Consider the following 13,465-nt stretch of genomic DNA (forward strand, 5'->3'; position numbering starts at 1 on the left):
CCTTTTAATCTCTGTATCTCAAGTTATTGTAATGGTCATCAAATCATTAATCTCCTAAAAGAGCATTGAACACTATGAAATAAAGGAAACCTCATCTATTCATTTCTTTCCTAGTATCTTTGCAATCATTCAGAGAGGTGTTCCTTTGAAATGATCAGCTGACAAGTCAATTTCAGTATTATCGTACTACCAAAATTCTTACCAAAGTGAGTTGGGGTAAAAGATGGAACCCATTCTCATTTACTCTCTGGTTCAATGGTTCACAGACATTTTCACTGTTTCTTCCTATTTTCCTGGGCATATGAACTCAAGATTACATAAATTAATGCCATTCTTTCATTGTTTTGTCATCCATGGAGGATATCAATAATGATAAGTTGAAAGGATACATAGTACAATGGATAGGGTCATGGGTTTGGAGCCAAACAATCTAGGTGACCTTGGGTGAGTCACAACTTCTCTTGATCAGTTTCTTCATTTGTAAAATGAAGGAGTTGGGAGGGATAATCTCAAAAGCACCTTTCCAACTCTTTGTGTATTATCCCATTAGCTAGCTGTACCTTCAGGTTTTCTCTGAAAAAATGTTTACTTGGTATAAAACTGAAGAAAACATGCTTATTATGCCTTTGTCTAAAATCCCAGACAAAAACTGACATTGTGCAATTCAGATTAGCTTCCAAGTAAAAATGCAAAAAAAAATTAAAATAAAATATAATAACAATCAAGTAATGACTAGAACACTATCTATAGTCCAAGAAAAAACAAGACAATATACTTTTGCCATTTGTCATAGCCTCCCTAGTGTTGTGTTTTAGGATCCAGTTGTCCAAGGATGTTTGCATTTTATTCTGGAGCCAGAGATTTTTTTTTTAGTGAGGTAATTGGGGTTAAGTGACTTGCCCAAGGTCACACAGCTCATAAGTGTTAAGTATCTGAGGCCAGATTTGAACTCAGGTACTCCTTGACTCCAGGGCCAGTGCTCTATCCACTGCGCCACCTAGCTGCCCCTGGAGCCAGAGATTTTTAAGATCTAAAATAGATGGTATTTCCATTTTGAAGTGATTTGCAGCCTGTTATGTGAAATCTTTTGTCCGCTAGTAAGGAAGTTGGTAGGCTGTATGCCCAGGGATTATCTTTAGAGTTTTGGGTGCCCCAAACCAGACACTCACTTTGTTACTGCCTGTTTTGACAGACTCAAAGGTTTTCTTGCTGCTGTCAGAAGTAAAAAAAGACCAATGGATAGCCCAGATATTAAACTTTCCAGATAGGGAAGATTTGTGGGATTCTCTACTTATACCAGATCCTAAGCCAGATATAAAAGCAAACAAATGCGTATGTATCCAGAAAACATCTTTTGTCAAAGATTCCCCATCTTACACAAGCACCCAGAAACAACAGTTGAGTTGATGGGTTTTATAAATGACATGGCATAGTTTCAGGTCAAATAATCTGGATAATCAACTCTTTTTATTTATTTCATTTATCTATCTATCTATCTATCTATCTATCTATCTATCTATCTATCTATCTATCTATCTATCTATCTATTTATTTATTTTGCAGGGCAATGAGGGTTAAGTGATTTGCCCAGGGTCACACAGCTAGTAAGTGTCAAGTATCTGAGGTTAGATTTGAACTCAGGTCCTCCTGAATCCAGGGCCAGTGCCTTATCCACTGTGCCATCTAGCTTCCCAATCAATTCTTATTTTAAAAAAATAAACTCACATCACATAAACATGTACCTTCCTAAAAGCCTAGGAATTATTATACTTTTGGTGTGTATTTTAGACTTATATTGTTCACAGGAACTGACCTGTGTTATTAACCATTCCATCAAAGAATGATAGAGTAGAAAGAGCAATCTCTGAAGTCAAACAGGTTCAAATCCCATCTCTGATGCATAATATTTCTGTGACTTTGTCAAGGCACATAACTTCTATGAGCCTCACTTTCCTCATCTGCAAAATTAAGGGGGGAGGGGGGGTCAATGGCTTTCTGATGTTCCAGCTCTAATTGTTTTATCCTATAAATCCAGTGACTCTTTCTTCTTCCACCCCCATGCTCCCCCAACCCCAACATGTAGCACATCTTATCAGTATTTTGTATCTGTGCTTAATAGGGGGAAAATCCATCCTTCAGCCCCATTTAATATAAATGTCTGAGAACTCATGCAGTCTATCAAGTAGCTTTGATCTCCCTGACCTCCAGGTGAAGAAGCTTTTGTCAGAAGGAAGATTAGAGGATGTGAGATAATGGCTGTGCAGATGGTTGTGTGTTGACAGATTTGTAAGTGACCATATTTTTTCCAGTAAATTTCAAGTGAAGGTGTGATCTGTGTGAATTTGACCTCTTCTTATAAGGTACATATTTACATAAATTTAGAATTATAAATCCTGACAGATTCTACAATATTTATAGCTTTCCAGAAAAAGCCTCCATGGGTTTGCACAACTTCATGTTTGTCTTACTAGGGGTGTTTAAGAAAGCTTAAATAATAATAAAGTGGGTGATTTATTTGTCCCCTCCTTTTGCTTTATTTTGAAGAGGATACCTATAAATAGTAATAAAGAAAGGAGAATTGGGAATACCAAACTCAGATCTGAGACAGAGGTGCTGAATCATTCCCATTGCCACCAATTGCTTGAATGTATTCACTCTTAACACTGACATTTCCCCCTCCAAATGACATGTCCCTCTCTCAACACTGCTCAGATCAACAGTATTGGACTCTCCTAGACATGTTGCCAGTCTGAGGATTTTGATGTATTTATCTAAGCAGATAGGAGGAAATTGCCTCCAGGGAGGCCAGAGAAAAGGTTTTCAGTGTTCTTCCATTCCACAGGGGTAAGCTTGTGACTAAGTGCCAATGTCCAAAGTATAAATTAATTATTGGAGCCCCAACTCATCACCCTGCCATGATGATGGAAATGTTTCCATTTCTGTAATGGTGAGGAAACATAATTGTGATTCTAAGAGAAAGAGAAAAGAACAATAACACAGGGTGGGTTTTCCTTTCTATCCATATTTATAATTAACTAGCCAAGTGTAGGAGAGCAGTGGGACACTAGACACATTAGCTGATGTCAAAACCATACCATTTGTTTCCTTTAAAGAAAAAACAAACACCAACAACAAAACAAAACTGGAAATCACTAAGTTGCTGGCTATTAATCTATTCATGAAAGCTAAGAACAGCTAGTTAGTACACTGAGGCTTGCTAGAGTGTACCAACCAAATGTGATATCCCTCCTTTTGGTCAATCCAAGATGAAGTAGCTTTTATGAGAAGGGAATATACAACTTAATGCATCAGTGAATCAAGAATATAGAATAATTTACTTTCACCTTGACATAGAGGACAAGCAAGCAGCTGGACATTCTTACCACTGGTAATATTTTCCTCTCAGATAATAGCTCTGATCTCCAGCCTACCTCAGCAGCTGACTAGACTGGGATGCAGTCTGGTCAGTGGAAAGAACATTGGTTTTGGATTTAGTAGTCCCTAACTACCTGGGTGCTCCTGAGCCCTCTCTAATATCTCTTCTGTCTCTGAACCAATGATCCCTTGATCATAAACACAATGGTGTGGTGGATCTCTGATAAATGGGAGCAAGCTAAAGTCTTTCTAACATGCTTTGAGGGAGATACCTTAATCAAACACCAGAGCTTCATTCCCAGTGATTTAGTAGTAAACAAAGTAAAATGTTTTAAAAAAGGACATTACTTCCATAAAAAATGGAAACCCATTAAGAATGATAGATTTAAGGCAAGGGAGTGAGAAACATAAAAACAGCATTGGGAGCCTTGCTTCATAAGCAGCACACAGGTATTTTGCATATAACTAATTCTAAAATAGTTGCCCCCAAAGTGACACCCTGACCTTTGACTTGACTTTCATTCTCTCTCTCTCTTTCTCTCTCTCTCTCTCTCCTTTTTTCTCTCTCCATATGTGTATATGATATAAAAGTGTATATATCTCTATATCTCCCTCCCTCCCCCTCTCTCTAATGAACTATGCTATTGAAGAATCTACTTGAGCCATAAAGAAATGTTCCTTGCTTTGTGGTAGTAACTTTCCAAAAAAGAATCAGAATTACCCAACCATTAGACAGTTGTTCAATGTATTGGTGTTTCTGTGACCAAATTCGAGTCAAACACATTTGGGATAAATGAACTGTTTTCCTCCCATAAGTCCTCCAGAAGCAGGGGGGAAAGCAAGGAAATTGTGGTCTTGTCCATTTTTTTCTTAGTAAAGAGGAGGATCTAGTTAGGGCAAATAACAACACTCAAAAGCAAACGTTTTTTTTTCTTCTTTTTACATTTTTTTTCTTTTTTTTATGATAGCCTTGCTCAACGGCAATAGGCCAACAGCGCTTATGTGAAAGCCATGTTATGTTGTGCTCCACTCCCCATGCCCCCCTGGTAAAGCTATTTTGTTCTTCTTTCATAGGGCAACCCCTACATGTGCAATAATGAATGTGATGCAAGTACCCCTGAGCTGGCACATCCCCCTGAGCTGATGTTTGATTTTGAAGGAAGACATCCCTCCACATTTTGGCAGTCTGCTACTTGGAAGGAGTACCCCAAGCCTCTCCAGGTTAACATTACTCTGTCTTGGAGCAAAACCATTGAACTGACAGATAACATAGTTATTACCTTTGAATCTGGGCGTCCAGACCAAATGATCCTGGAGAAATCGCTTGATTATGGACGGACATGGCAGCCTTACCAGTATTATGCCACAGACTGCTTAGATGCTTTCCACATGGATCCTAAATCCGTGAAGGACTTATCGCAGCACACAATATTAGAAATCATTTGCACAGAAGAGTACTCCACGGGGTACATGACAAATAGCAAAATAATCCACTTTGAAATCAAAGATAGGTTTGCATTTTTTGCCGGACCCCGGCTTCGCAACATGGCTTCCCTGTATGGACAGCTGGATACCACCAAGAAACTCAAAGATTTCTTTACCATCACAGACCTGAGGATAAGACTGCTGAGGCCAGCCACTGGGGAAATATTTGTAGATGAGCAACACCTGGCCCGCTACTTTTATGCGATCTCAGACATAAAGGTATATGGAAGGTAAGAGAATAACTGACTTAAATAGGTCTCTCTCTTCCAGATAGGATGACGGTGTACTCATGATGCAACCAGTGATCAATTTCCTCTGAAATGTTTTTTCTAGTTGCCTCAAAGTTAGTTTCTGAATGCATTTGAGACACTGCTAATTCAGTGAGATTATTTAAACCAAGCCCTTCAATCACTAAGCCTGACAGATTTTTGCAGCTTTTAAAACAGGACAAAGAAATACACACATATGGAGAGACTATCTCACAAAAGACAAAGGATCTTCCTATGTCACGAGACTGTTTAGACATTTAAGCGAATAAAGACCAGGAGATGGGACCAATTAGTCTACAGTGGAAAAAAATGCTTAAAATAAAGATCTTACTGGTGTCTTGGATGGTAGGTAGCTATTTATACTATAAGGTCTATTTTCAAGTCAGGAAATAATGCATAAGAAAGTATCATACATTTTATTTTTTCGTGTGTATTGAAAACACAGGAAATAAGAATAGCTCTCTTCATATTTTATCTTTAATTTAAGATACTAAAAAAATAGAATAAAACTATGTAGGAAAAAGGAATGTGTTTATTGGATAAGGAATGGATCTTTGTAATTTCCTGATGTAACTGTGTCATTGCCTTGGTCTATTTCCCAAGGTTTTTAACATTGCATTGAATTTGAGATCCATCCTCTCTTATAGGAGAAATTCAAGCCTATGTAATAGATCACAGACTGAGTAGACCATGGTTTCTCCATAGTTATTTTTTACTTTAAAGGAGTTTTTTTTGTTTTCCTTTTAAAAATCATTCAAGAGTCAACCAAGTTATCCATCTATAAATAGGAGCTCCAAAATTCTGGTCAAAGAAACTTAACAAAAACAACAATGACTATTATAGCCAGCACTACCCACCAAAGAGATTCTTTATTTGTTTGTTTATTCCTCCATTCATTCATTTTTGTGAGTAGAATGTCAGCTAAATAAGAGTAAAAGCAGGTGGTAGGTGTGGCCAGGGAAAGGAAGGGCAGAGTCAGGGCATGGAATTACAAAAGGGGAAAAAAAGGGAGCCAGGTTGTGACAGGTGCAAACCTGTTATCCGTGCTACCAGGGAGGCTGTGAAATTGGTGGATCATTTGAGCTTGGGAGTTTTGAGTTAGTGTTCAGCTAAGTGGATTGGGTTTTGGAACTAATTATGGCAATACAAGGAGAGCCCCCAAAGGTGGAGAGTCACCAGGCTACCCAAGAAGGAGTGAACCCATCCAGGCCAGAAACAGAGCAGGTCATAGCTGTAATAGTGGTGCCGTTCAGTAGTGGGATCAGGTCCTTTCTTCAGTGATTGATGCACTTTCAACCTAAATGGAATAAGGAGACCCAATCTCAATTGCAAAAAGATAAAAAAGAGGGCAGCTAGGTGGCACACTTGATAAAGCACCAGCCTTGGATTCAGGAGGACCTGAGTTCAAATCTGACCTTAAACACTTAACACTTACTAGCTGTGTGACCCTGGGCAAGCCACTTAACCCTCATTGTCCCGCCAAAAAACAAAAACAAAAACTAAAATGTGATGTTATGTATGTTTAGGGGCAGCTAGGTAGCACAGTGGATAGAACACTGGCCCTGGAGTCAGGAGGACCTGAGTTCAAATATGGCCTCAGACACTTAACACTTACTAGCTGTGTGACCCTGGGCAAGTCACTTAACCCCAATTGCCTCACCAAAAATAAAAGATAAAAAAGAAGAAAAAATAAATGAGACTTCTAAAGGTCAAAAAAATATTAATTAAAATGTTAGACCAGGGTAGGCAAACTACAATCCCCCTAATGCCTGCTTTTGTACAAACCTTGAACTAAGATTTTTTAAAAATGTTTTTTGATAAAGTTGGATTACATTTAAAAACATAAAAAAAACATCCTTAGCTTGCTTGTCCTTACAAAAACAAGTAGAGGGTCAAATTTGGCCCTTGAGCTACAGTCTCTCAACACCTGTTTTAGGGAAAGAATAAAGATAGGCACATAAATTGTGTTGATACATATTGCTTATATCAAAGAATTAAAACAGGGGGCATAAAGTACAGTAGAAGGAACTCTGACTCCAGAGTCAGATGAACTGATTTCAAATCCTGCAACTGACAATTACTACCTGTTACCTTGGGAAAATCATTTAACCTTCCTGGGAAGGGGTTGGACTAGTTGGCTTCTGATGTCCCTTCCAACTTTAGATCTGGGAGGTTCTTTCTAATTGGAGTAGCTCCTAGTTGCCTTTTTGATCCAACCAAAATAAGGTTGGAAATCCCCACCCAAGAGAGCTGAGGCACTTGTCATCTTCTTGGCTTTGCTACTGAGCATGCTTTGTAACAATCCTCATATGACATAATGCCCAGGCTTATAGGATCTGCTGGTAGAGATGACATTTTTATTTGTATGCCAAGCCAAAGGTAAGGTTATGGTGTGTTTCCCCTGAACAGACACCATGCTGGAGGGAAAATATTGGAATGGGCCTAAACTGAGGGGAGAGATGCTGGCATTGCAGTGAAGGTAGTAACAGTGGAATAATTACCAAGAGCTAATATGGAGCTTGGGTGGCCTGCCATTCCATCATCTCTTTGCTTTGCCAGGGGGCCCTGTCTAGTATTATGGAGCTGAGAAGCAATAGCAGTAGAACCATTTTCTACTCTCCTGAAAATTCATGGATGGAAAAATCCCTCCAAGTCAGATAAAATCTAGGACCAAGTATCCCTTTTTAAATTAATAGAATAATGACAATAATATAAATAAATGAGTGAGTGAGTAATAAAGCATCAATTAAACACTTACCACATGTCAGGTACTGTGCTAAGATCTGAGGATACAAATAAAATCCAGAAAAATAAAATAGAAGGGCCTGGTGTGCCATGGCCCATGGAGAGTCGGACACAACTAAATAAATGACTGAACGACACCAGCAACAACAAGAAGCCTCAGGTAGCTTACCTAGTATTTATGCCTAGGGTTTTAGGGGCAGAATGTACAATCTATTCAGAATTAGATAACAAGCATAATCAGAGCATAGGTAGCAAGGTCTGGAAACAGCTAGGAAGTGTATATCACTCCATAATGACAGCCTAATGAAGAACTGGACTCTGGTTATAACAAAGTTGGGAGATAGGGTCTAGATCAGTGGTGTCAAACTCAGTTTGAAGTAGGAGTCACGAAGGATCCCTTGGGACAGCATATTGACAGAAAACCACATGTTAGCATTATCTATGTTTCATTATATTTTTATTTATCATATTAAATAGTTCCCAATTACATTTTAATCTGGCTTGGACCTCTCTCAAGTATCTTGCTGGCTGCTGTGGTCTAGATGATTGTAAAACAGGGAAGATGGGATTCAAAATTGGTTGACTGCCCATACAAGTTGTGACTAATGCATTGATGTCAGCTTAAAGGTATATCTTCTGTACAGGAGTTCTTAATTTTTTTTTTAATGTCTTAGACCCCTTTGGCAGGCTGATCAAGACTGTGAACCCCTTCTCAGAATATGTTTAAATGCATAAAATGAAATTAATCAGATATGAAGGCAATCATTTTTATTGAAATATGGTTTATATGTATGTAGGCATATATGTATATATGTGTATACACATATACATACACACATATGCACATACAGATGTGCTTATATACATGAAAATACATACATGTACACATATAAAGATATACATACACATTGTATACATATGTATATATACATATATACACATACATACATACACATATGTATGTATATACATACACACACATATGAATTTTTTCCATCAAGCTCATTATCCCCAGCTTAAGCTCATGGCCTCCTCTTTTGGAACTATGAATTATTCCTTTACCACCCACACTCTGAAAGCTGAGTCTGTTTTAAACTTGATTCTGTGTGTATTTATGGAGAATGTGTCTCAGAGTCTAGGAGGACAGGGTGATGTTTTATACTAACCGCCCTTACTATATCAGCTTAGTAAATACCTATTTCTAAAAGCTAATCGTCTGGCTAATTGATATCAACTGGTAATCAATGGGAGAAGTACACCAGTGTGGACTCATGAACAACAATACTAGAAAACCACCCCCCACAAACACACATCTCCTTGGGTTATTCCCAGAATCCTGAAGGGCAGATGGAGTAGGTGGCCTCTGAGGACCTAACTTGCCATTATGAATGGTTTGTGATAGTAGCCCTAGAGCGTATATTTCATACATGCTTTGTAATTATTCATTTTTCTATATGTTTTATTTATTTTTTCCTCCATTTAGAATGTAAGTCCTGGAGGACAGGGCCAGTTTCATTTCTGTCTTGTACACTCAACACATAGTATATTTATTATTTAGTCACTTCAGTCATGTCCAAGTCTTCATGACCCCATTTGGAGTTTTCTTGGCAAAGATACTAGAGAGGTTTGCCATTTCCTTTTCTAGCTCATTTTACAGCTGAGAAAACTGAGGTAAAAAGGGTTAAATGACTTGTCCAGGGTCAATCAGCTAGTAAATAATCTCAGTCCAGATATGAACTCAAGAAGCTGTGTTTTTCTAACTCCAGGCCTGGCACTCTATCCACAGCACCACCTAACTGCCCAAATAAAGGTCCTATTGAGATTTGAATTCAGATCACTGGATTCAAAATCCAGAATGCTAACCATTATACCATGGGACCTTCTCATAGTATACTACCTAGTACATATTAGGTGCTTAATAAAAGCTTATTGATTTTAATTGACCACTTTATCAGGGCAAATAGAGTATAATATGGTATGGTATATAGAAGAGTAGAATCAGGAATAAGTAAGGAATAACTGTGTGACCCTGGGCAAGTTGTTTAGTCTGGGAGTTTCCACTTGGAGAATGGAATCAAAAGTTAGGAGCAGAAACAATAACTACAAAAATTTGTCTGCCCTTAAGTTCCTAGAGTCCAACTGTTCCACCAACTCTTATATCTCTTCTTTTAAAAGACAATTCTGGGGCGGCTAGGTGGCGCAGTGGATAAAGCACCGGCTCTGGATTCAGGAGTACCTGAGTTCAAATCCAGCCTCAGACACTTGACACTTACTAGCTGTGTGACCCTGGGCAAGTCACTTGACCCCCATTGCCCCGCCAAAAAAAAAAAGACAATTCTGTGGATCTTTTAAAGTAACTCAATTATACACTTTGTGTTTGTATTTGTGTGTCTCTGTGTACATTTTTAATGAATTTATAATTTGTCAAACTGGTTATTCAACATAACAATTTCCAAATATTGTATATGACTTCCATTTTTGACCTATCTAAGATCATTCTGTAACACTATTTTGGGCTTTAAAAACTGAATACCATACAGAGAATGTGACTTATGCTTCACTCTATCCCTCTGTCCCTCCTTGTTGTGGCTTCTTTGCCACCATCAATACAATGATTACCTTCTCTATCAATGACTCACCTCTGGCCTTAATTCTTCACTAGTCATCTGGAAGGCACTGAGGTAGCATTAAATGAAATTCTGGTGGAAATGAGTCCTGAAACTTCTGTATGATTATTTCTACTTTCTTACTTCCAAACTGAGTTTAAAACTCTAGCTAGAAAGGACCTCAGAGAATATTTAGTCTAATCCCCTGTTTCTAGATGAAGCAACTGAGACCCAAAGAGGTTAATCAAGTAAAGCTGACAAACCAACAAGACCCAACAAGGTTAATCAAGTCCAGCTAACATATTTACTTTGTGCCAGGCTCTAGCTTAACCACTAGAAATGCAAATATAAGCAAAAGGAAAGAGTCTCTGCCTTCAGAGAGCTTACAATCTAAAGAAGGAAGACCACATAAAAGGGAACTGAGAAGGGGAAGAGTGGTATGTGGTGGCTAAGTCTGGAGAGTCAGAAGCAAAGCTGGGAGAGAAAATGAAGGATGACTAAGAAGGATAGTTATCCCAGACCATTTCACAAAATAGAGGATGATTCTGGGAGAAACACATTAATGGGAGAAGGGATCACAAGGGTACTGGGATGTTCTGGAATGAAAAGGCCATGTGTGCTCGGGGAATTTCCAGAGTGAGAAGGAAGTTGAGGTATGGATGTAAAGTCTGAAGAGGAAGAAGCTGACCTGGGAGAATAATTACAGGATAACTGCCCCGGTTCTTCCACAAAATGGAGGTTCTGGGAAGAACTCATTAATTGTTGAAGGAACTTTGTTCAGTTGAAGGGGTTTTTATTCTTCTGGGGGGTGGGGTGTGAATAGAGATATATTTAACTATGTGTAATATAGTTTGGTGTGATGGGGCAAAGAAGAGAGCAAGTGTTCTGGGATAATTAGAAAGGGCAATTTCCGCTGGGGGCATCAGGGAAGATTTCATAGAAGAGCCACAACCTCAGGTGAACCTTAAAGGAAGAGAAGATTTTTGAGGCTCCCTAAAGAGGAATGTATTCCAAGCATGGGGAACCTCACTTCAAGTGAGCAAAGGAGCAAGATGGAATATCTGGTTTGAGGACAGACTAGTCTTCTAGTTTGATTAGTAAATAGTGAGTGAAAGGAAATAATGAGAAGTAAGGATTGAAAAGTAGGTTAGGGGGGCAGCTAGATGGCACAGTGGATAGAGCACTGGCCCTGAAATCTGGAGGACCTGAGTTCAAATCCGGATTCAGACACTTAACACTTACTAGCTGTGTGACCCTGGGCAAGTCACTTAACCCCAATTGCCACACACACACACACACACACAAAGTAGGTTAGGGTCAGTTTGTGGCAAACCATACTCAAGAGACTAAAAGGTTGATATTGTTCGTAAACCTGGAGCTTCTAACCATTAGTTTATATCTAGAACTTCTGCTTTGCTCTTCCTTCCTAAGCCCCTTCACTGGTGACTGCCTCACCTTACCCCCTACTTCAGGCCAGCATCAGGCATGCTTCACTCCTTACTCCCCCATCACATTCTCAACACCCTCCAGAGCTGTGAACACAGTATGAAGTATTCAGGTAATACTAGCACCTCTGGTGTGAGGGCTTACTGAGCCCTTTACAGGGCTGCTCATCTACCTCTGGTATCCACTTTCACCCAACTCTCCCCTGGGGCTCCAAGAAGCCATGGCATGTGAAGCAGCCACAACCCAGTAAACTGTCTCAGCAGACAGGCTGGACTAGGTGGGGGATAACCCACAGGCTTCAAAACCATCAATGAGTTAAAGGCGTCTGAAGACTTTCCCCAGATGGAATGGCCAGATGAGAAAAATTTGTCCCAATGGCCATGAAAGCAGCTGAAGCATTCACTGGGAGTGCTTAGAATTTGGTCGGGCATGGAAGATGCTAAGGTCAAGCACTGCATCCTGGTTCATCATCAGTTGTCTTGACTTTTGTCCTGTCAATGAACTTCTATGACTGAGAAAGAAAGAGTAGATGATGACTTTCTGCAACCCTACCTCACTTCAATCCAATTCACGTGAAAGCCAAGACATCACCCATGATGACACTGGTCCTCTTTGAAAATGAAGGATGAGGGGCAGCTAGGTGGCATAGTGGATAAAGCACTGGCCCTGGATTCAGGAGGACCTGAGTTCAAATCTGGCTTCAGACACTTGACACTTACTAGCTGTGTGACTCTGGGCAAGTCACTTAATCCCAATTACCTCACCAAAAAAAAAAAAAAAAATGAAGGATGAGCAACAACCACTGGGATCAGAGACTGTCATGGATGTTTTAACTCCTTAATTACTGGAACTTTCATTTCTAGATTGGCTCTCCTATTTCAGGTCAGTCCTACCCATACTTTATTTTACTATCTACCCCAGATATCTTCTTGCCACACTGAGTCCACTCCCCACCCCCACTCCCACCCCCAACCAACCATGATTAAATCAATTCTATTATTGTCCTTGGATGGGGTGTATTAATCCACTTGCCATTAGAGCACCTTTAAGAAACCAAGGGCTCCTCCCTGCCTATGATTTCAGGATGTATTGTTGAGGGCAGATACTGTCTTTGCTTTTATATTTATATCTCTAAGCACTTGGCATAATGTATGGAACATAGTAAGTGTTTAATAAATGGTTTTTAATTAAAATAATTTCTTTGCTCATTCTTGTTCATTCATTCATTGATTCATTGATTCATTCATCTTCTTTGCATATGCAGAAGTGTCTTTTGCTATTTTGTTTGCTGGGATGGTGGTGGGAAGTAGTAAATATCATCCTGCACCTCCACTCCCTCCTCCTCCCACTCTTCTTTGTCCTCCTCCTCTTCCTCTTCTTCCTCCTCCTCCCAATTCTTCTCAAGCCTCTTGTTAGACTCATAACTTTAAGTACAGAATATTAATTTGTTACGGATTATTTTTATCATCAATGAATTGCTAAGCTTAGATATCATTTTAGAAATGTTCATTAAGTCAGTATCCCTGGTAGAGGAGTGTG

At 39.2% G+C, this 13,465-nt stretch overlaps 1 protein-coding gene across 11 annotated transcripts in view; it reads left to right on the top strand.

The window, feature by feature from the left end:
- Nucleotides 1–13,465, top strand: part of NTNG1 (netrin G1) — a 453,958-nt gene that overhangs the window by 234,733 nt on the left and 205,760 nt on the right. For all 11 annotated transcript variants that reach the window (XM_043963739.1, XM_043963743.1, XM_043963740.1 and 8 more), the window contains exon 3: nucleotides 4,450–5,090. In XM_043963739.1, coding sequence (XP_043819674.1) covers nucleotides 4,450–5,090 — 641 coding nt within the window. The remainder of the gene's footprint in view (nucleotides 1–4,449; nucleotides 5,091–13,465) is intronic.

This window comes from Dromiciops gliroides, chromosome 4, assembly GCF_019393635.1.
Source record: "Dromiciops gliroides isolate mDroGli1 chromosome 4, mDroGli1.pri, whole genome shotgun sequence".
NCBI lineage: Eukaryota > Metazoa > Chordata > Mammalia > Microbiotheria > Microbiotheriidae > Dromiciops > Dromiciops gliroides.